The 24,957-nt window shown below is 38.2% G+C and overlaps 1 protein-coding gene, 1 long non-coding RNA gene and 1 pseudogene across 7 annotated transcripts; 2 read left to right on the top strand and 1 right to left on the bottom strand.

Moving 5' to 3' along the window:
* Window positions 1-8,105: 8,105 nt before the first annotated feature.
* LOC133716416 (putative receptor-like protein kinase At3g47110) lies at window positions 8,106-11,086 on the top strand (annotated as a pseudogene).
* A 5,934-nt stretch (window positions 11,087-17,020) lies between these two features.
* Window positions 17,021-19,465, bottom strand: LOC133716415 (uncharacterized). Its single transcript, XM_062143127.1, has one exon. It carries the CDS (start codon window positions 19,463-19,465, stop codon window positions 17,021-17,023), a length of 2,445 nt encoding a protein of 814 aa, XP_061999111.1.
* A 2,854-nt stretch (window positions 19,466-22,319) lies between these two features.
* LOC133717106 (uncharacterized) lies at window positions 22,320-24,957 on the top strand. Of its 6 annotated transcripts, none has more exons than XR_009849411.1 (5): window positions 22,329-23,283; window positions 23,531-23,656; window positions 23,764-23,955; window positions 24,287-24,349; window positions 24,444-24,957. It is a non-coding gene; the product is annotated as an uncharacterized LOC133717106 (long non-coding RNA). The 6 variants fall into 6 exon arrangements; XR_009849410.1 differs by having other exon boundaries at window positions 22,342-23,283; window positions 23,767-23,955; XR_009849409.1 differs by having other exon boundaries at window positions 22,320-23,283; window positions 23,531-23,955.

The following is a 24,957-nucleotide window of genomic DNA, read 5'->3' as shown; positions in this document are numbered from 1 at the left end:
ATACAAAGGGTCATCATCATCTAGTTCTCAGTTTCAGTTTCAACAGCATGAGGTCCATGTCCTCCATGACCTCCACATCCTCCACGTCCACCATGTCCTCCTTGTCCACCATGTCAATGATCGAGTCTGTGGTAACCGTCAGTAGTTGCAGTTCAATTGTTTTTCTTCTTGCGATTATGCATGCACAACAAAGAAAGACAAGAGGGCAAGATGGGGAAATAAAAGAACAGTTCAAAAATCCTTTAAACCACGGCGAACCTCGAGAAGGCCGGAAAACCCTCGAGGAGAAAAACCTTTGAGGCTAAAAACTCTCGAGTAGAAAAACCCTCGAGAAAAAAACATGTCTAGGATAAGAACCTTTGAGGAGGAAAACCCTTAAGGAGAAAAAATCGTCGAGTAGAAACACCCTCGAGGAGAAAAACGATTGAGGAAAAAAAACCATTGAGGAGAAAAACACTTGAGAAGGAAAACCCTCGAGGAGGAAAAATCATCGAGGGGCAAAATCTTCAAGGAGGAAAACTCTCGAATAGGAGAACATTCAAGGAGACGACCACACGGAATGCCCAAAGACATTAACAGCAACCATGTTGAGACTTGAAGTGGCAACCCCATCGACGCTACAGGGAGAAGGAGACCATGTGACATCAAAACAAAAAGAACCTCCAAGCTGGGCTTGAATCAGAGTGGGATTTGGAAATTTCCTCTTAAGACGAGTGTCCAAATAGAAAATTTGGGAGCATAGTGGGGGTAGTCAACAAATTTAGACCTGAAGTTAAGGTAAATAAGCCTGCTATAAATATGAAAATTATGTCAGATCTAAATGGGTGAGTAAATGCAGCTATAAATACGACAATGATTGCTTTTACAAGGGCAACATTAATGATGACAACAATTAATAAAGCACAGTAATGATCGAGACTTGTCGCCCAAATCTACTTGGGGCCCAATTAAGTAGTTGTACCCTATAAATAGGAAGGCCAACAGCCAGGTAACTCATCTCATTCTGACTTGTTTCACTACACTCGACTAAGAAACGTACTAATTAACTTAGGCATCAGAGGATTTTCTCAGGTACCCCCCTCCTCTTCAAGCCGACGATCAGATCAAACAAGTTTCAAAGTCAACGGTTAAACACCAAATCAACAGTCAAAGGAAGCTTCTTAATTGTTCCTGATCAGCTCTCGCTCTAGTTCGTATTTATTGGTGAGTCAAATACTTATAAGAATTTTTCATCACCAATAATGTTATACATTCGCGCTGCCCTACCTAATAGGTTTTTGTATGCTCTGATAAAATAATCTTAGTATCACACACAAAATAACCAATTGAAGATGAGTGGAGAGGCCCAGTCCCTAAAACGGTATAAACTATAGCAATGCTGTATTTATATTCTCAACAAGTCTCATTATGCATTTGTGGCAAAAATAATAAAATTTGTTACAGCATTTTGATCTTTCTTTAAGATGTTTAATTATGTTTGTGCGTGGTTGTTTATGCAAAATTACTCCAGCTAGTTTCTGTTTCTCCTATCATGCAATCCATTACATATTCACGACACAAGGTTTAGGGGCATCGTTGCATGATACTTCTGAAAAGTGAAAATTGGAGCTAGTTCCTAAATTATATTACGAACCAGAACATTCTTGAGATTCATGTTTAATTACTGATATTGTCTAATAAAAAAGACTATCAAAGCTTTCAGTTATTTAATATACTGGAGTTTGAACTGATTATGTCACTTACTAATGATTCAATTTTTCCACTGGAAAGAAAAATTCTCATGTGTTTAGGTAACTTTGTGGATTGCAGAGTCCCTGCTGACTTCGATTATTTTTGCCTCTGTATATGCAGATTCAAATTGCCATATTTATTAAACTATGGTGACATCTTAGATACCCTGATTGAGAAAACTACTAATTTTCATGATGGGGTAAAGCTATGGTATGTTAACATTTCTCATACATCAACTATTTTTACCACTTTAGGGACTCATGTTACCACTTTGAGGACTAATATTACTATTTTGAGGACTCATATGGTAAACTAAGAAAATTTACCACTTTAAGGACTCATGTTACCACTTTGAGAACTAATATTACTATTTTGAGGACTCATGTGGTAACTAAGAAAATTTACCACTTTAAGTACTCATGTTACCACTTTGAGGACTAAAATTACTATTTTGAGGACTCATTTTACCACTTTTAAGGCAATTGTATGCATGTCATACGTTAACACATTGTAGAATTTTCCTTCATGATGAGGAGATCCAACACGGCCAAAACAGTCATGCAGAGAAGATAGAGATTACAGTCTTATGGCGTCTGCAGCTCCCTAGATGAAAAAGAAGCCAACAATTTTCAGGTTCTTACTGGAAAACATCACAAACTATAGACTTTTTTCCCTAAACTACTTTAGTATACCAACTACCATAACTATCACAATGGTACCTCAAGTTTACTTCAGTCTATCACTTTAGTGTATATCGTTAACTTTTCCGTTAAAAAAATCCTTTTGGTGCATTTTTTCCAAAAAAAAAAAATCTTTTTTGACGGAGCGTGGTGGGCTCATATCTTGAATTTATAAATTTAAGCATGTTTATGCATTTAAATAGTTAGTTTCACTTTACTTATAAGAGAAGAGCTATTTTCTATTTGCAAAGAAACTTTGGTGCTCGCCGGTCTGAGTTGCAGAGTGAAGGAAGGGGGAGTTGAATTGGGCTCGTTGGTTTAACCCCACTTTCCCTCCTCTCTTTGGTTTGGGCTGGAGTTGGGCCGAATCTCTTGGCTGGCTTGTTGTGGGTTGGATTTCAAACTAAGCATCAGATAATAGTAGGCCTGGGACTTTAGACCCGAGAACCGGCAGAACCGCACCGAATCGAACTGTTTCAGTCGGTTCGGTCCAATTCCATTAAAAAATATACTGCATTTTAGCAAGAACCGAACTATTGCAGAAAATCCGGTTCGGTTTCAGTTCCTGATTTCCTTAACTTCCAAGAACCAGAAGAACCGATACTTGAGGGCAAGTATATAAGGATAAGGATGCGCCCTAAAGTCGTCGATCCTTTTTCAGTTTTATCACTTTTATGCTTTCGAGTTTCAAGCCGAACCCTAGAACCTTTCCTCGCATCTCCCACACGGCCACTGGCCACACCCTGTATGGCTTTCTACTTTCAAAACTTCAAATCGAGGATTGAACTTCGATTCAAATTAAAGCCACCCAAGATCAAAAAACACCAATTGATTCAGTTGAGTAGCACCAATTGATTCATTAGTTTCAAGTTAATCAATCCCTCTTCAATTCAGTTGAATAGCACCAATTGATTCATCCCTCTTTGTATTCAAGTCAATCAATCCCTAACCTAGCTTCAGAGTTCAATCAGTTCATCTAATTATCCAAACATGAGTTCAGATTCAAGTCAATCAAGCCTTGCTGGAAATGAGATTGTCCAGAGGAGTCTTGCAGCTCCTGCTAAAGAAATTCAAGTTGAAGCCTCACAACGTCCCAACACCAAGAGTCGGAAGAAAAGTGCTGCAAAGAGAAAAGGGCTGAGAAGAAAAGCAAGTCTACTGCAAGTTCAAGGCAACGAAGCTGGGTGTGGGAGCATTTCACAAAGGAAGACCACCCTCTGATTGAGATTGTCAATGGAAAGGAAGAGGTTGTTAGTCACACCACTAGAGCACAATGTCAGTATTGTCCTACTCATCTTACTGCTAATTCAACTAGTAATGGTACTAGCATAATGATGAAACACATAGAGCAGATATGTAAAGGGTATCCGGGGAGGAGTGATTTAGCAAAAAGGCAAACTGTTTTGGCTAGTGATGGTCTGGATGATCTCACTACAGTAGTTAGGCATTGGAGTAAGGAAGCATACACTGAAGCTGCAGCTGTAATGATAGTGATGGATGAGCTCCCTTTTAGTGCTATAGAGAGAGCAGGTTTCAAATACTTTTGTAGCATAGCTATTCCGAAGTGCAAAATTCCATGTAGGAAGGTGATAGTTAAGAATTTCTTGAGAATGTATGCTTCCAAGAAGGAAGAGTTGAAGAGGGAACTAGGAGGTCATTGTGTATGTTTGACCACTGATACTTAGATGTCGGTGCAGAACATAAATCACATGGTCTTAACTGCCCATTTCATAGATAATGGGTGAAAAACGCATAAGAGGATCCTTAATTTTTGTGTAATTCCAAACCACCAAGGAATTATAATAGGAAAAATACTTGAGTCTTGTTTGAGAAACTGGAACATAGAGAATGTTCTCACTATTTCTGTTGATAATGCTTCGGAGAAAGGACAGATTTTTTGGGGGAAGTTTTTACATGTCAAGTGTTTAGCTCACATAGTTAACATAATTGTGAGGTCTGGTCTTCACTTGCTGGATAAGTTTGTGGCTTCTATTAGGAATGCAGTTCGATATGTAAGGAGTTCATCTGCTAGATTAGATAATTTCAAGGCCTGTGTTGAAAGCGAAGATGTCGGTTGCAAAAAAAATATGTGTCTTTGATGAGCCAACAAGGTGGAATTCCACCTATATTATGTTGGACACTGCATTGGAGCTCAAAGAAGCATTTGTTAGGCTGGCTGACGATGGTACGTGACTCTAAGTATAAGAGTTATTTTGATGAAGATGAGGTTCCTGATGATGAACTAGGTGAAGAGGGTGATTATGTAGAGGTGCAAACAAAGTCCAAAGAGTCTAGGAAGAGGGTATACGGCCTCCAACAGAATCTGATTGGGAGAAGGCACCAGTATTTGTGAAGTTTCTCAGGGTTTTCTATGAAACAAACTTGAGAGTGAGTGCTACAAACCACCCAACTTCACCAAAGTCATTCCATTACATAGTTGGCATCCATTGTGAGATCGAAGAACTGTTTTGCCAACCTTATAAGCATGATGGAAGTGAGGCTGAAAGGGCAATGTCATAGAAGATGAGGGCCAAGTATAAGAAATACTTTGGATCCATCGATGACATTAACCAACTCTTTTTGGTTGCATTAGTGCTGGATCCAAGGTATAAACTGCTTAATGTCGAAAGAGTATGCACAATGACACTGAATTTTGATGCCGGGGAGGTGAAGAGGATATCTAATGAAGTTAAGGAACTTGTGGTGCTCTAACAGAGTTGTTTGCTACCTCCAATGGCTGTTCAAGCTCACAAAAAAAGTAAAAGTGCATCATCTGCTGTTTCTGGGGGCAGCAGCAGTTGTTACAGTCACAAAAAGGTTTCTGGAAAGGTAGCAGACATGTTAGCAGACTGGGATAAAGTGCTTGAAGATGGTGATGCTATTGTGGTGGGGAAATGAGGTCGACCGATATCTTTTGGATCCTATAGAAAAGCCACCAAAAGGTGAGAAACTTGAATTCAATCTTTTGGCTTGGTGGAGGTTGAATGGATCAAATACCCTAACCTGGCAGCTGTAGCTAAAGATGTTCTAGCAGTTCAAGTTAGTACAGTGGCTAGTGAGTCGAGTTTTGGCACATGGAAGAGAGGTGTTGACCCACATTGAAGTTCTTTCACTCCCAAATCAGTTGAAGCACTCATTTGGCTCCAAAATTAGCTGAAAAGTGATAGCATTACTAGCTTGGCTTATGTGCCTACTCCCGAGGAAATGTTATGGTTCGAAGATGTTGAAAAAGGTCTGCTCTGCTATTCTTTTCTTTATTTTACAGAAAAGTGTGGTCGCTGAATTGATCTAATTCTCCATTTCTCTTTGTTTTCAATTTTCAGAACAAGAAAAAGAAGAAGAAGCAAAAAAGAAGAAAGCACAAGAAGCTACTTCAAAGGCATCAAAGAGTGCAAAAAATCAACAGCTACTGATGCATCAAAATCAGCAAAAAAAAAAGATCTCAGGTATGCTCTATGAGTTGCTTATTTTAGATTTTTGTTGGTATGCAAATGCATGAAATCTGGTATTTCATTGTTGAATGTCGGAGGAATCTGGTATGCATTGTAAAGCTGGTATGATTTTAGGTGTGTGATTTATTGAAGCTGGTATTTGTGTGCCCTTGAATGTTTGATTGTGGTGGAGCTGCTCCAAATCTATTTTGCATTTCTGATTGTTGAAAAGTTGCATTTTTGTTGGTAATCTACTGATTTCATCTTTCTGTTGGAAATGCTTCATTTCATTTGGTAATCTTCTCTGTCCAAGTTTTTATTTTCTGCCAGTAAGCTTCAGTTGAAATTTTGAAACGCTGCCTTTAATCGACTACTAGAACAACCCGTATCGATTTCTTTCGACGGAGATGTATTTGGTAATGCCTTGAAAATTCAGCAGGCATTGGAACAACCCGGCAACTCTACCAGGATAGTGAGTTGCTGTAACCGTTTGATTTGCATTAATATCTATAATGCAATATCCAAGCAAGAGGATTTTGCAGTATGGAATCCGCGATTCAAATGTTGAAGAGAATTCCCTTCACAGCCATTGAGCCGCCAGCAGAGCTTACGGCGAGATATCAGAAGTATCGTTGTTTTTTTTAAATATTTTTTTTTGTGAATAATAGCCGGTGCGACTGCCCTCAAACCTTGATTAATGAAACTGCAGAATACATCGAGGGGACGTGGTGCCAATACCCTATATTACAATGTGCATCAAGAGAACTTCTTGAAATAATAACAAGAGTCTCAACTTACGGCGAGATATCAAAAGTATCGTTGATTTTTTTAAAGTCGCAGTTTTATCTGAGAAAAAAGGAAAATTTCTCATCTTTCCTATTTAAATCCAAGTTAGCAAAACCGACAGGTATCACAATATGGAACTTAACGTTCACACTTTGTGAACGCGTCCTCTCAAAAAATTAAAATAATAAAAAAAATATATATATAAAAAAAATTTGTGAACGTTTTAATTCTACGTCAAGATTTTCATATCACCATTTTCCAAATGTCCCGAATCACAGTAGAAAATAATCCAAAGTTGAAACAAATTTCAGTCTAAAGTTGTTGCTGTCAAGTGTTTGGGTTACAAAAGCACAAGTAGTTGAAAACAGAGACAGTCAATAAAACACACTAGGCTAGCTGAAAGGCAATACAGTAATCATAGGCTAAGCCGTCAGACCCTTTGCGGAGGTTTATGAATCCCTATAATGAAATCGATTTAATCGTGGTGGGATTTCAAGTTTGTTAATTTACTTAAATTAATATTGGGTGGGTACGTTGGACCCTATTCGATCTCATCCCATTCATGAAAATACTCCCTCTCTCACTCTGTTTCTATTAAACATTTCATTTCCTGTGTTAAGAGTAATCCAGTAGTGGCGCTGGCCTAAACCTTGTTCATGATGGCTAATTGGCTATAATAAATTAGTAGATCGACTTAGTCTAGGTACTTAATTACCCACCAAAACGCGAGTCTTAAAAGACATTACAATAAACCAATTAGTAATCATCAGCTTTTAGACCATTTTTCCAGGCTTGATTAGTGCTGGGCTAGCTGCATCCAAGTTTCTTCCACCGCAATCCTAAAATTCTGCCATGTCCCATCCTCTGTCCAATTAAGTCCAAGTCTTTAGTCGGCGTCAATACTATCGTTACCATTATTTAGCAATAATTACTTGATGTAACTAATTACGGATGAGCAATAGCCTAAGACTACATATAAAGGTTGTTAAATACCACATGTTGAAAGCTCAAGTTGATTTGCCTTGAATAGTAATCTCATCTCCTGCCGACTAGCTTCCCGTTGCTTTTACAAACTTAATGGAGAGTTTCACATACCTTCATGTCCTGACCCTTCTCCTGTTCATCAACTTTTTACAACCTACCACCGTTGTAAGTTCATTTGGCAATGAAACCGATCGCTTGGCTTTGCTAAAATTCAAAGATTGCATAGCTTCTGATCCACATGGGCTGTTGAACTCATGGAATGACTCCGTTCAATACTGCAAATGGCCTGGAATTACTTGTGGCAAACGACATCAAAGAGTAACAGCCTTGTACCTACCACACGCTGTTTTGCACGGAACCATATATATCACCATACATTGGCAACCTCTCCTTTCTCAGGGACTTCAGCCTTTACAACAACAGCTTCTCTGGTAAGATTCCGCAACAAGTTGAACATTTATTCCGACTGCGACGTCTCAGTCTCAGTACCAACATGTTGGAGGGGGGAATTCCAGTCAACCTGACCTTGTGCGCAGAATTGAGCTACTTAAATATTGGAGAAAATCGCTTTATCGGCAAAATTCCTTCAGAGATCGGGTCATTGAGGAAGCTTGTGCATCTCACTCTAGAGGAAAACAATCTGACAGGAGCCATCCCACCTTCCTTGGGGAATCTTTCATCACTCACTGAACTTTTTTTGGGATGGAACAATTTGGTGGCCACCGTTCCAGAGGTGCTAGGCCGATTGAGAAGCTTATCACTTTTTGCAATTGGTCTCAATAATCTCTCTGGTTTGATCCCTCCCTCCCTTTTTAACATATCATCTATGAATGGCATCTCACTTACGGGTAATATGTTTAAGGGCAGTATTCCGCCTGGTATAGGCCTAAACATGCCTAATCTCCAGATATTGTTCCTCTCTGAAAATGAATTCTCTGGAGAAATCCCTGCTTCACTTTCCAATGCTTCTCAGCTTCATTCGCTTGATTTTGGGCACAATAATTTTGTTGGCCAACTTCCCGCAAGTTTTGGAAATTTTCCTAATCTCCAGCAGCTCAACTTCGAGGTCAATAATCTAGGAAGTAATTCATCAAATGATTTGGGATTTATATCATTGTTGACAAATTGCAGCAATCTGGAGATGTTTTCTCTGAGTTATAACAATTTTGGAGGTGTTTTACCCAACTCTGTAGCCAATTTCTCAACTCAACTGACTGAACTCTACCTTGGAGGTAATCAAATAGTGGGAACGATTCCTAAAGCATTAGGAAATCTCAACAGTTTAATACACTTGAGCCTGGAACATAACTTGTTCACAGGTATCATTCCAGCTTCTTTTGGGAAGTTGCAAAAACTGCAAAGATTATTTTTAAATTCCAATAGATTATCAGGACAGATCCCATCTTCTCTTGGAAACCTCACCCAATTGTTTCTACTCTACTTATTAGAAAATGAATTAGAAGGAAGCATTCCTCCAAATATTGGTAATTGCCAAAATCTGCAGGTGATGGATATATCACACAATAAGCTTAGTGGAGAAATACCATCACAGGTCATAGGCCTGTCCTCCTTCTCTATCAAGCTCAATTTATCACAAAACTCGCTAACAGGCACTCTGCCTGTGGAAGTGGGTAAGCTGAAGAATATCAATACACTCAATATCTCTGATAATAATTTGACCGGAGGAATTCCAGAAATTATTGGAGGCTGTCTGAGCCTTGAATTTCTTTACCTCCAAGGGAACCACTTTCAAGGAATCATACCTTCTTCTTTGGCTGCTTTGAGAGGTCTTCAGTATCTAGATCTTTCACGAAACAACTTGTCAGGACATATTCCAAAAGACCTACAGAGACTTCCATTCTTGATCCATTTGAACCTTTCGTTCAATAATCTAGAGGGTGAGGTACCGAAAGAAAGAGTTTTTTCGAAACACAAGTGCAATATCATTGGATGGAAATACCAAACTTTGTGGAGGTTTTTCAGAATTACAGCTACCAGCATGCCCCATCAAAGGACCAAAGCAAAGAAAGTGGCATGGTTTCAAACTAAAGTTCACAACTTCCTTGGTCTCTGGATGCTCTCTTCTGTCTGCAGTCGTCTTAGCTCTTTATTGGAGGAGAAAAACTCAAAAGAAGAAACCATTAATAGCAGTGTCATCAATTAACTTCCTTCCAAAGGTTTCATACCAGACGCTTCATCATGCTACTGCCGGATTCTCTCCGAGCAATCAAATTGGATCAGGTGGTTTTGGCTCTGTATACAAAGGGATTCTTAATAAAGAAGAAAACAATGTTGTTGCCATCAAGGTCCTCAACCTTCAACAAAAAGGTGCTTCCAAGAGTTTTGTGGTTGAATGCAATGCATTGAGAAATATCCAGCACAGGAACCTTGTGAAGATCTTGACATGTTGCTCCAGCACGGACTACAATGGTAATGACTTCAAAGCTCTAGTCTTTGAGTATATGTCAAATGGAAGTTTAGAGGAGTGGTTGCATAGAGAAAATCAATCAAGGAGTTTGAACCTTCTTCAAAGACTGAATATTGCTGTTGATTTGGCTTCTGCATTGTATTATCTTCATGACCATTGTGAACCACATATCATTCACTGCGACGTGAAGCCGAGCAACGTTCTTCTTGATGATGACATGGTTGCTCGTGTTGGTGATTTTGGGTTGGCAAGACTCATCTCAACGACCACGGACTCCTATCAAAATCGATCAAAGTAGCACGGTTGGAATAAAGGGAACCATTGGCTATGCTGCTCCAGGTAATAATCTTCCACTACTTTATAATTTCTTAAATTTTTATCTGCATGTTTATTGAAGATAAATAGAAATATGGACAAAAGAATAGAGAAATAGGAGCATGGTAGCTTATGCTCAATGTGACATAGTGGCAATGGCAACCATCTCAAATTTGAAGTCCTAACAAATGACCAAGGATAAGTTAGCAAGCAAGATAAGATATGTATGTTAAAGATTGTAATATTAATGCATGCGCAAGACATAAATGATTTTTTTTTTCCTATAAAGAGAGAAAAGTTACCGATGATGAAGTTCATCTCACTTTCTATCTCAACCCAAAAATGAAATCCTTTTCTATAATACATTCATACATTAATAATCATTGATGATGAAAAAGTTTTCATACTAGTCTGATCAACAAAGAAACTTTCGATACTATATATAGAGGTCAGGTTCTAAATTATACAAAGAGAACTAATATATATACACACTTGATTTTTTGTGAGTCACAGAGTATGCAAGTGGTGTTGAGCCATCAAGACAAGGGGATGTATATAGTTACGGGGTGCTCATGTTGCAATTGTTCACAGGAAGAAGACCTATCGACGAAATGTTTAAAGAGGGTTTGAACCTCAATAACTTTGTCAAGATGGCCATACCAGGAAGAGTGATGCAGATTATACACTACGTCAATAATGGCATCAGACGACAGTTTTGGACTGTCGTCTGATCAGTCTGGGCGCTGTTGTTAAAGCCTGTGCCGTCTGATGGGGTGGTCAGACAACAGCACAGAACTGTCGTGTGAAGAAAGATAGTACAAGAGCAGATGTCTACATACCTGTTGTCTGAATACCAGAAAAGACAATTGTAGATTACTAATGCTGTTGTGGGATGTAAATTAAGTCAGCAGAAGATGAAGATCGGTAACTTGTGAGAACAAGTCAGACAACATTTCTTTTAGAAAATGTGTTGTCTCTATGACTCTTCAACATCTAGGGGTAGGTTTTATCTGTTGAGTGGATTAGATTGACACAACCTAGTTTTGGTAAAGTTGTTGTCTGTTAATGTATTACAATTCATCATTTTCGAATATAACTATTGTCTGGTTAGTAGTGGAACAATAGCTTGTTAGCCCTTTTACTCCTTAAAGTGTGTTTCCAACAATGCTATTTATGAAAAGATGTGGTGGTTAATGAAGTCAAACAATAACTTGGTTACAACTTTGTTCTATTCTTTGTTGTCTTCCTTTACTTCAGACAACAGAATATGTAACTTTGTAGTTGTGTTTCTTAAAGTTGGACAACTGAACTTGGTTGAGTGATATTGTAGTTAGGTTTTACACACAACAGTTTTTTCATTTCAATTTTATTACGTCCAGTCATTAGACAATAGTTTTTTTTTTTCTTTCTTAGAATTGAATTGTCTGAGATAGCCTCATAAGACATGCATTCTGGACATTGCATCTAACAAGAAAAACCAATTGATCAAAACATCCACAAACACATCCAACATTGGATTCCAAAAGCTAGCTTTCCCTTGATTCTAAAACATACAAATTCCTTCAGCTGTATTCATATCCCAACAGTAACACAGCACCCTGCCTATATATACCTTAAGGCTAAAAACATAAAGGCCATGATCATGAACTTGTCCATATATGTGTCCAATGTGCGCACATTAACCATATTTGCCTAAAGTCCAAAAAACATGATCTACCTAGGGTACTGCAGTCAAAATACCAAAACATTATCCCTCCATTTACCAACCATATAGCTATGCATGATACTTCAAGACAAACTTTGCCCACTCTGACCTCACATCATCAAGATCCTTTTGGGTGTAAACCAATTCCGATCGCCGCTGCCACTGAAACAAATAGAATAGCAGAATCTCAACATCACAACCATTCATGCAGCAAGAAGAAAATGGAGTTACAATGCAGTCCAGGCTAAAATTTCAGGCTTCACCTTTGATGCAAATTCTAGATTCTTATCCGCAACTATTTCCTTCATGTACCGCATGATGAATATGCCACAATCCTTCTCACCTTGCTGCACCGGAATTCCCTAAAAACATAACGTTACAACAACTTAGTTTGTGCTAACCATCATATGTACGTATATATACCAAGTACAAATTCTGAATCTACAATTGAATACTAGCTAGACATACCCCCATGTTATGCCACACTATAGATTTCCGGCCACATCTATCCATCTGAGCATTGTAAATTTTGATTCCACTTCAACAATAAAACAGAAGACAACAACAAGCTTTAATCAATCGATGGCAAACAAACGAACAACCACATATATCATCATATATTCCATCATTTTATCAAAATCAGAGACACTCTAAACTTACTTCTCCACAACTGTCTGCCATTCTCCACCAACTAGTCGACGCCTTAGTGGATCCATGAAGTAGATTGTTTCTTCCTCTGGGTTGACAACAGTCAACATCCAATGCTTACTTAAAAATTTAAACCAAAAAATTATGTCAAATCCAGTTTTTGTATTATATATAGACATACTACATTTAAAAGACCATTCAAGTAAGTAGATAAGTTAAAGATAACTCAATCACCCTGCATTATATGGCAACATAAAAATCTGGCCTTTCTTTGCATTTTTGAACCTATTTGCCAGTTGACGCGATCTTTCTGTTGCACTTCCACACGCAAGTGCTCCAATTTGTGCAGGGTCTACAAAGCCAACCATGTCTGCCATCTTTGATTTCTTCAAGACTTCATGCAAGTAGCTGTAGAAGCACACATCGTTAATATATATTTGCAATCGAGTAAAGTACAATACAATTATAAACTAATAATATGTTATGAATGGCTAATTATTTTTTTTTATCAACTTACAGAATATACATGGAGATCACTCCACCAGATAGTTCAGACATGGTACACAATGCATAAATGTCTCCCTTAAACAAATAATGCTTCCTGTTGATGCCAAAAACTTTATCTTCCATCTGAAAGGACATTGTCCTCCCATTTGCCAAATTGTCTCTAGCCCACAACCACAAGCATTTCAACGGTGCAGGGTAATCTTTTGGCAATTTCTTCAAGTCGAGATCCTCCTCTTCATCCTCCTCTACTGGCCTTTTCCTCTTCTTCAGACCCTTAACAGACTTAGGCCGTTGTTTCTACATGAAAGTAGTTTCAATTATTACTAAATACCATATACTTTAACATGCATGCTTCAATTCCAAATCTAGTTACTTTACCTTCTCTGTATGGGGAGGGGGTTGAACTATGAGGTCTCTTGGCCAAGCAATGTAAGTTCCAACAGCATCCTTAACAGTAACTATCTCATCAGCGACTGGGAATGGAAGCTTAGCTTCGGGATCAAGTGGACGCAAAATCGACACTCGCACATTCCCTTCTCCCAAAGGAGCACCATGAATTGTCTGGTTGGCGCACGCAGCGTCGACTTCAACAATGGTTGCAATGGCAACAATATTGTTGATGTCACCTACAGCCAATTTGCACTCTAAGTCCTTGAGTTCCTGTTTTATGAAAAAACACATTTTCCAATACAAATCAAGAAATCAACAGATCAGATTTACGGCAAAAATCATATGCATGAAAAATAAGTAATTTACATCTTCATACTCTAATAGTGCTTATATACCTGTTGTGTGACTTCCACCAACTGAATCGCCTTTTCTTCAACCTCTATAGCCACTGGTTCTTCCACCGGCAGCTTCACAATATTTTCTTCTTGTACTTTCTCCTGAACTTCAACCTCTAACTCCAAACGCTTCTTTGCGCTGACAACAAGGTATTCAGCCTTTTGAAGAGGACACTTCTCCCGCAAATTGGAGCAGCTACCTTGTCCAGAACCAAGGTCCTTGGTAACATGGCCTGCCGGAGGCGACTCAATGGGAATGGCTCTCCCATCTAATTTTGCTTCCAATCTCATTATCGTGTCAGCCCAATGTGCTCTTTCTCGTGCCACAATTTTCTCTGCCTCCTCTTCTATAAGTTTCTTGCAGCCTTCCTTAATCCTCTCTTCAACAGTCTTCCTTTTGTTCCTAGGCAGTTTGAAATACGTAGCAGGCTTGACATAACCTCCCACACCACGTACTCTGCCATGGTGCTCAGCATTTCCTAGAGCCTTTGTCAATACATCATCGGTGCCGCATGTTGTCACCTCACCGTCACTCACTTGCTTCCTCAACTTGTCCTAAATCAAAAAATAATTTTCAATATAAATCAGTGACGTTTTAACCTTTGTATATTTAGTAATATAGTTGTAAAAGATGGCTTCAATAAACTAAAACAAGTATACCAGTTTACTTACTATTGCTGCAACCTTCTGCTCTAGCTCACCATCTTTGAAGTTTCCATGTTTATCCTGTCGTGCCTTTATCCACATTGTTGCACGGTCCAGCTCTGAATCTTCTAGAGACTCAGACTAGAATATCGCATCAATATAAGTAACCATAAAACAATTTAGCATGTAAGACAAATAGAGCATCAATCTCTGCTCACCAATTCAACCTCCAGATTTGCATATCCCTTGCGCGACATGCGATGAGGGTACTTGTTCTTAGCCCTCTTTTTCTTCTGCACCTCGTGCAATATCTATAAACCGCAGAAATAAGAACATTCATCAATGTCTTTGGTTCCAACATGAGTAGTAATAATTTAACCAAGTGCCAGAAAATATTAAAATACACGACCTGAAACTCTTCAGACAAGCGATCAGCAACAAATATGTCCCAATGAGCCTTCTCAATGAAGTTGTAGTCAGCTGGGGGATACTCTAAGAGTTCAGGTTCATCCTTATGTGGGATGATGTACTGTGTACTCAGCTTGCTCTTGAATTCTCTCCACTTCTGTGAAGCTGAAGCTAGGACCATTCTCCTTGCCTCTGGGGGTATCTCAAATGCCATCTAAAGAAATGATATTATTCAAATTAAAACCATATATGAACATGAAGTTGTATTTACATTAATAAACAAAAGAAAGGAGAATTTGAATACCTCAACACACTGCCAAATTTTATTTTTACGATCTTTTGGCACTTGCTTCCAACTAGGTCTCCAAATAGGTGCCTTGGTACGTGCTAGTACCCCGATATATGACTGCATCTCCTTGGCTGCAGCACCATAAGCCGCCCCCTTCTGGTTAAACAAGACTTTCTGCTTAATTCCAAGAATTTTTCGTCGCACAATCCTATGCATTGTTACACAGCCGCGCTTCAGCAACTTTAAGCCGGTTGGTAAGGGGCTGGTGGCCTTTGAGGATTTGCCCTTCTTCTTGGTCAATGTCTTGTTCACCTTCAGTGACGTTATTGCTTTCTTTGGGGAAGTATTATTTTCAGAAGCATTTGATAGACCAGATTTTGCTGCTACTGGTGCAGACCTCGCTCTTGAAGCTCTCAATGCCTTAAGAATATTTTCTTTTGCTCTTGAGGTAGCCAATGTCTTTGAAGGAGCCATAACCTACAACCAAAAAGACATAGGTTAGCTAAACATAAATAAGGCAGATTGAAGCATGGTAAAGCAAAATAAAACAAAGATTCAGAATTATCTAAGGCAAAATTGCAAGTGATTAAACATATAATGCAATAATATACTTTAAGCAAAGGTAAACATCAAGTAATAACATAGATTCACATTGCAAATGAAATGAAGAATCACAAAGGTTTAAATCTGAATTGAAATAAGTACAACAATCAAAATAATGATAAACAACCCTAAACTATGACTTCACACTCATCATTCCATCCATATTCCTTCGTCCCCATCACGCATATAATTGCTGGTTTGTTCACCAGTGCCTTCAGTAGTATCGATAGGTGGCATGGTTGCATCAAAGTGCTCCTGCTGAAGTTCAATGACTCCCACCTCTTCATCATCACGACCATGGTAATCCCTATCCGGACATCTTAAAACCACTGACCAATTGGCGTTAAGAGGGTCAGATATGTAGCAGACTTGCTTCACATCTGTCCCTAACACAAAAGGATCGTTGAAATGACCTAACTTATTCAAGTTTACTAACGTAAATCCCAAGTCATCTATCTTAATGCCCTTATCGATATCAACCCAATCACAATGAAAGATAGGTACCCTAAAGCTATGATAGTCTAATTCCCATATATCTCTAATGACTCCATAAAAATTTGTGTCATCATATTTAGGGTTCTTATCCTTTGCACTAGAGACTAGCATGGCATTGGCAAACAATGAAACCCCACTGCATTGCACTGCGCGGACATCATTGCGATCCTTGGTGGTGAAGTTAACCCCATTTATCGTGTATGCACAGAATGAAGGTACTTCTGGATTAGGACCATCAGCAATCCACCTTAACTTTTCTGATACATTGTTATCGTCATGAACAAGTTCAGATGCAACCTGCATTTCCAAATTTGTAATTATGAAAATAGGTACAAATATATATACCAAATCAAGGAGCTGAAATAAACAATCATATACCTTGTCTTGTATCCATTTCACAAATGTTTTATTCTGCTTCTCCTTTAGCCATTTCTCATTTTTTTTGGAAGTTTGGAAAAACACGTTTCAACATTTCCAAATGTTCGCTACAAAAAAAGAGGGAAAATGTCTTAAGTTCAGTAAACAAAATTACAATATTTATACATAAGCAAAATAGATTTACAAAAACATGGAAGTTCACTTACTCAAAATACGGCCTTGCTTCATCCGTATTCTGCAACACACACAGATGTGCTAGCTGGAACTCCTTCTGACCAGGATTAATCATTGTGGCGCCTGATAAAGGTCTGCATGAATCCTCAAAGGTGCCGCTTGTTGGTAGTCCAACAGTAGCTCCTTCTAGATGACGTTCTGCCAAAAACTCCACTGCTTCTTCAGCGATGTATGCCTCAGCAATGCAACCTTCTGGAAATGTACGGTTTCTAACATAACCCTTCAAAGTCTTCATGTACCTTTCAAATGGATACATCCATCTAAAGAAAACGGGCCCGTAGAGCTCAACTTCTCTAACAAGATGGACCGAAAGATGAATCATAATATCGAAGAAGGAAGGTGGGAAGAATTTTTCAAGCTCACAAACTGTTTCAATAAGGTCAGCTTGCATTTTTTTTAGCTTCTCAACATCGATGACTTTACTGCAAATCCCCTTGAAGAAAAGACAGAATCTGATGATGGCATACCTAACAGGTTTATTTAATACAGAGCGAATTGCAATGGGGAGTAAGTCATGGAGCACTATATGGCAATCATGCGATTTCATGCCAATAAGCCGAAGATCATCCATAGACACTAAACTCCTCACTTGTGAACACAATCGGTCAGCTAGCTTCATTCCGAAAAAAGAAGTGCAAACTATTTTTTTTTCTTCTAACATCAGATTCCAGCTTGCCAAGGGTAACTTCTGCTTTTTTCTGCCTGTTTCAGGCTTCAAACCAGTCCTTATACCCATTGCCACCATATCTAATCGAGCAGCCACCCCATCTTTTGTTTTTCCAGGAATGTTCAGCAATGTACCAATTATTGCTTCGCACACATTCTTCTCGATGTGCATGACATCAAGATTATGTCGAACTGGAAGAAACTTCCAGTACTCAAGTTGGAAAAAAACTGATTTCTTCTTCCAGCAAGGTCTGTTCTGATCTTCAACACCCTTATATGGAGGATGAGTGTGGTTTTTACCAAAAGGTCGGGTTAAACCTTCTACTCTTTTCAACACCTCCTCTCCACTTAATGGAACAGGAGCGGGGTCAACTTCTTCAGTGTTATCAAAAGCTGTTGCCTGTCTTCGATAAGGATGGTGATGTGGTAAGAATCTTCGATGCCGCTGATACGACATCTTCTTACCATGACCCAGCCTATGAGGTTTGGTATGCTCAAGACAAATAGGACACGCATTGTATCCTTTCACAATGTTGCCTGACAGGTTCCCATAAGCAGGGAAGTCATTGATCGTCCAGAAGAGTACTGCTCTCAGTTTAAAGTACTCTTTCCTATAACAGTCATATACCTCTTCAACCCCTTCCCACAAAATTTTCAAATCATCTATCAATGGCTGGAGGTAGACATCAATGTCATTTCCAGGTTGTTTAGGTCCCGAGATTAACAAAGTGAGCATCATATACTTCCTCTTCATGCAAAGCCATGGAGGAAGATTGTAGCTCACTAATATGACAGGCCAGCAAGAGTATCTACTAGAAAGAGAACTGTGGGGATTGAAACCGTCAGAGGATAGCGCTAGCCTTAGATTCCTAGGCTCTGACCTAAAAGCAGGCCACTTATCATCCACTAACTTCCAACTAGGGGAATCAGCCGGATGCCTCATTTTATCATCCTTCACTCGCTCATCAGCATGCCAAGTCAAGGCTTTAGCTGTTTGTGTCGACTGAAACATCTTCCGAAACCTAGGTATAGGTGGAAAATACCACAACACCTTACCTGGAACCCCTACTTTCTCTACATTATTCTTTCCCTTCTTCCACCTAGATATACCACAAACAGGGCAGCTTGCCGCATCCATATGATTATCCCTATATAATATGCAGTCATTAGGGCATGCATGTATCTTTTCGTAATCCATCCCTAACGCACACAACGTCTTTTTGGCCTCATAAAAAGAACCTGGTACTTCATTACCTTCTGGAAGCAAGATTCCAATTAGTATTAACATGTCTGAATAGCAAGCATCACTCAACCCATGCTTTGCTTTCAGATTATAAGTTTTAACAAGTCCATTCAACTTGGTAAAACGGGTACAACCAGGGTAAAGAGGTTTATCGCCATCTTCGACAAACCTTAAAAACTCATTAGAGTCTTCTGAAAACTCTTCATCATCAGACCCCCCTATACCTATGTCATTCTGTTCCTTCTCTACAGTTTCAGAATGCCATTCACTTTCTGATTTTTCCCCATGCCATATCCATTTTGTATAAGTTTTATCAATCCCAAACTCCACTAAATGATCTTTGACTACACTAGCCTTCCAATGTTTGCTGTGCGCACAGTTCATACAAGGACAACATAATCTATTAACATCACAACCATTCTCTAATGCAAACATAAGCATTTCTTCAACACCTAGCTCAAAGGTTCGCGATCTTCTATCAGCATGCATCCATGATTTATCCATCTTACAATCAAAAACAAAACAACTTAGAAAGAATTCCTAGAAAGTAATCATCATACTTTTCCTACATTTTCATCACATCACATGTAATTGTATACAATATGCAGGTAATAGAATCACATTACAGTACACTTAGGCAGCAAAGCAATCATCGCAAGTATACAGTTCAGCAAACATCAACTAAAATTATAAACCTATATGCATTCACTAGTACAGAATAAGACAAAGCTTAGAAATACTCACTTGAACTGTTTATCTCAGCTAGTTTTGTCACAGCAATACTCTTGTACTCCTCCCCGGCTTTGCTCAGTGCATTTGCCGAGATTTCTTTTCAATCACGTAATTTCCCTATCATATTACTTACAAGTGTTAAATTTTCACAACCATTGTCATCGAAATTATCAACAAACAAGAGCATATAGACTTGTATAAATTTAACATGGGAGCATGAACAAGTATATTAAGTAAATGGGGAGCATCCACAAGTATACTAGAAAGAAGGGGAAATAATAGTATTGGGATGACAAACGGCAGAGAAAAAATCCACAAGGCTAGCATCACAGTTTCACCAATGTAACCATGTTCAACATCTCAAAAAATGTCTTCAGATTCTTGAATTATATCTCATAAGGTCAAACCAATATTGACACAATGATCAATGTTTGTCTTGTTTAATGATTAATAATCACGAAGTTAGATGATCAACTAGACATTATAGTTTTGTAAAATGGCAATAAGCAAGTGAAGAAGTATATCAGATAAAATGATAAGTTAAGAGATAGAACAATATACCTGACTGAGAAGCTCTTAATATGTAGCAGACTCACTCCAGTTATAGATGGAAAGGAAGCTTAACAACTGTAAGTTTTGGAAAAAGTAAACAAGCTTAACAATTGCCAGATGGCCAGATATAATACCAATAAGGAATATGATATATGCAGAAGATTTTGAATAAACAAGTAAAAGAAAGAAAGAATGCATCTTTGAAAAATAACGTGCAAAGGAAATCTATGCAAATTGAGAAACACAAGTTCATTTGATTGGCGAATATAAGGAACTAGAGTTCACAAAAATATCAGCAAACACCCAATTCGAAATTAACAGCAAACTGGGTACCCAATTTCCCTTGTATATGAAATCCCCAATCCCCAAATCCAAGTAATCCAGAAAATGAAATACCCAAAAACTGATTTCAATACGAAACTACCCTAATCCCCAAATCCAAGTAATCCAGAAAATCAAATACCCAAAAATCGATTTCAATACGAAACCTAATCCCCAATTCCAATTGAACCCCGAAACCCTAACACACCTTATAAACCCAATCGTACCTAGCTAGCTCAAAAGAGGGAGCGGTCTATCTTCAAGAACCTCCATAGCAATAGTATGCAAGTTGAAAGCTCCAGTGAGATGGATTGAGGGAGTTGGCTTGAAAGCTTCGACAGTGAGAGAGCGTGAGACAGTGAGAGTTGAGGACTGAATGAGAGAGATGGCTTAGTGAGAGGTGTGAGGGGTGAGAGCGTCGGTGAGTGTGATTTTGAGAGAAAGAGAAAGCTGAGAGTGATTTTGAGAGAGAGAGAGAGAGAGAGAGCGCGCAAGAGCTGATGAGGGGGCGCGGGTTTTCTCAAATGGGAAAATTGAAATTTGGCTAAGTATTGTTGAAGTCAACTAGGGCAGAATAAATGATGAAGCCCTTGCACTTAGACAACATAAAATTAAAGTTTATTGTCTGAAACATATTCATACAACATACACAATAAAACTGTTGTCTGAACTTAAAACAATCAGACAACATATAATTACATCTTATTGTTTTAAATGAAGTCACACAACAGACACACCAAAACAGTTGTCTGAACTAAAAAAATCAGACAACATCAAATTCAGAGAATTGTGTGAATGCAAATCACACAATATCAATGTATTAACTGTTGTCTGAGTAATTTTAATCAGACAACATCAATCTTCAACCATTGTCTGAACTCAAGTGGCACAACATCAGAGCAATAACTCTTGTCTGAAAGTAGTCAGTTGGACAATAGCAATGTTTAATTCTGTTGTGCCTTGACGAAACGGGGACAACATCACACTTACCCAACAAGAAGTATTGTCTGATGCTATCAAACACAATAGAATTAATCTTGCTGTCGTCCCATTTAATCAGACGACAGTTAAAAATTTCGCAGTTGTCTGAATCGTGTTGTCTGATGCCACTATTGACGTAGTGATAGATCCTACTCTTCTTGCCACTTTAGAAGAGACAACACCTGCAACATCACAAAATGTAGTGAACTACATCAATGGTTACAATAATGAAATCGAAGCAGTTGAAGAAGACATTGACAATGAGAATTTAAGCAAGATGAGCACTTATGTGTGGAAGTGCATACTTCTAACCCTTAAGATTGGACTTGCATGCTCGGAAGAATCACCAAGGAATAGAATGTCTATGGAAGAGGTCCACAGGAAGCTACACCATATAAAAGATGCTTACTCTGATGTTGACATCTATTAAGAAAGGCCAAGAAGAAGCTGAACAATAGGTGCTGTTATTTTCTTCTTTATGATGTGCGCAACAAAATGATTTTTTTTTTTTTGGCTCTTTTTCATTTCTTTTTTATTTATTTATTTATTTATTCTTCCTTACTTCTTTATGATTGTGATGCGGGAAGCGTGAACACGATAGTAAGGGGCTCCGTCAAGCGTCGAAAACCATATGAGATAAGCTAGAATCCACTAGCAATTACGGACACAACCGTAAGAAACCACTACTAGAAATTTGGCCAAAGGCTACCGATTACTAGCCACTGTTGCCAAGTGGTGCTTGATTGAAATAGTGTTCCACCGTTTCATTATTCAGTGACAAACTTTTACAATGCCTCTGATGATCACTGGGAATGGCCTGAAGTTAGAAGGCATTTTGCTATTATATTATATTTTTTCTTGGTCTTATTATATTAAATTATAAATAGTACTCGTGCATTGTACTCGCCCTTGACAACCTAGATATTTAAATGTATTTGATGGCTCAACGGCCATACTTTTTTCTTTGGTACAAGTTACGTGCCATACTTTGACAGACCAGTACACACTGCGAGACAGTAACTTAATAAAAATTAAATAAAAAATAGAAATATAGAAGATGTTTTCATTCGCCGAACAACACAAAAAATAAAAATATTTCGATCCCTAAAATCACTCGCGAGTCCCCAACCCCCTCTCTCTCTCTCATTCCAAATCGTTCTTCTCTCCTCCATTCTCATCACCACAGCAATCTCCACCATCGCGTTGCCGTGACCGCCGCGGTCATTTGCCACGTCATCACCATACTCGATTTGGCTCTCACTGGACCAGCCTCTCAACTATGCGCTAATCTACATCACCAATAATCCATCGCCGTTTTGGAGTATGGAAGATGATATAGAAGAGTTCTCTTCTCCCGAAGATACTAATTTCTTTGTCTTTTTCTCTTAATATTTTGGATTTTTGCTTATTGATGTTTTGAGTGGAGATGAGATTTTGGGATTTCTTGTGAAAAAAAGTTGATTTTTCATCTTTTTTGATGAAATTGTGAGAAAAAAAAAATGAGGGAAGTGAAGTGGTGTTGATTAGTCTCTGTTTATGATGTGAAGATCGAACATAATTTGGAGGAGGAAGTGAATTTTTCTCTTTTTGTTTTATTTACAAATTTGAAGAAAAAGCCAGCAGTAACCAATAAGATCAACAATCTAGCATTTGTTGAGATTTGCGGATGTAATTTAATGGGTGTTTTGATGAAGGAGACTGACTTTGATAATTTGGGGGTTGCGGTAATGCACAAGGTAAAAACTTTGGGTTTCATTCTGTTACAATGCCTTTTAAAGGCTAGCAGTATGACAAGAAACTATGTATGGTAAATAAATGGTTTAAAGGAATTGGGTTAAACCTTAGGGTTCAATCATTGTAAAATTTATGCGCATAAGCAAGCAGGTTTAACGGTTGATTAATCATTGGCAGAGTTAGTTACAATTTGTTTCTCCCCATATATGGTTTCGCCTTTTGATTTTGGTTGCTTTGTTCTTGGTGCAGCCATTGTTCAGGTCGCTATGCAATCTGCAATGCAAGAAGTTATGAGTCTTTTGGTAGACAGGTCCAATTTTGGGGATACTTTTAGTCCCAATCTCATTTAGTTGCAGTTGACTGATTGTTCAGATTGTAAGCTTCTTTTTTTGCTTCTCTGTATGTGGTCTGTACTTGAGCAAGATAAGAGTCTGTGAACACCATAAATTATATGTTTATTTCAAAGTTTGCCAAATTTGTAGCAGATGTGCATCGGTCAACACAATATCAAACATCCTGTAGTAGTCCTAAAGTCCCATTGCATGGAAGTGGAGTTTTAACTTCTCAATCATCCTACCATATCATTGGAAGAAAAAAGAATCATATTTCAGATGTTCCAGCTTCTGTGGTCTGTACTTGGTCGTCATTGGTATACAGTCCCTGGTGGAAGGAAGGTATGTTAAAAGTTTAAAACTTAACATTTTGCTGGTTTTGTCAGTAACTCTGCATAGATCTAATATTAGTAGCAATTAGGGAGTCAGCTTTTTCTTAGGTTGATGTTAATACATATGGACAGTTTAGAAGGCTATAAAAGTTGATCATGGATTGTTATTAATTTCTGCCATTATAGTTACGATCAAAAAGTATAATGTCTGTTAAATCCAGCTATTGTTCGAATTTCTGCTTACAAAAGAAACAGGAGTTTATAAGCGTTTATTTACATACATTAATATTTTTGTGTGCGTTTATTTATATTAGTTCTAATGCTCTGGTGTTTGCCATCAGGTTTATGTTGGTAAAACTGGGCAGGAATTGACAGGTCAAGCAGCCCACAGACTATGCTCAAAGGTATTTGTGAAATCAATAGTTTGTCCATATTTTCATTATCTTTATGAGTGTATGACTGTATGTGGCTTACACATTGTTACTTTGTAATTGACAGGAAAGTTGAAACAGCCTGTGAAGGCCAGAAAAAGGAAAGCCAAAAAATAAAAATAGATGAATTTCATGCCATGACGGGCATTAGTTGTAATTGGAACTGGTATATGGGTATAGGAAATACAGATTGGAGCCTATTAATTTTTTTTTTTTTTTTTACAAAATAAATGAACATTGACACCGTCTTAATTGTGACTGCATGATAAAAAAAATTAATATAATATAATGTTAGACACCAATCAAATACACCGAAGAGAAAAGGAAATGGTGTGAACTGCCACTGTAAAAGCTGACACAGCAGTATTCGGCAGGTATACTATATTCAAATGTTAAAGCAAAATATGATGAGAAAGATCCACCGATGTTGAAATGGTGTTCTATGCAACAATGGAAACTGCTCCATAGGGGACTGACATGTGATTAGTGGCTGCATAGTGGCTATTGAAGATATCAGTGGCCTTTGTCAACAATGAGCACAGAAATTTGATGGTGTCCTATAGCTAAAATTCTAGTAGTGA

This window comes from Rosa rugosa, chromosome 6 (assembly GCF_958449725.1).
Source record: "Rosa rugosa chromosome 6, drRosRugo1.1, whole genome shotgun sequence".
NCBI classification, from domain to species: domain Eukaryota; kingdom Viridiplantae; phylum Streptophyta; class Magnoliopsida; order Rosales; family Rosaceae; genus Rosa; species Rosa rugosa.
Note: the sequence above shows the minus strand (reverse complement) of the source record. Positions and strands in the feature narration are given on the sequence as shown.

Bases quoted from the DNA above. Each gene is read 5' to 3' on its own strand.
- LOC133716415 (XM_062143127.1), bottom strand. From the start codon at position 19,465: ATGGATAAATCATGGATGCATGCTGATAGAAGATCGCGAACCTTTGAG.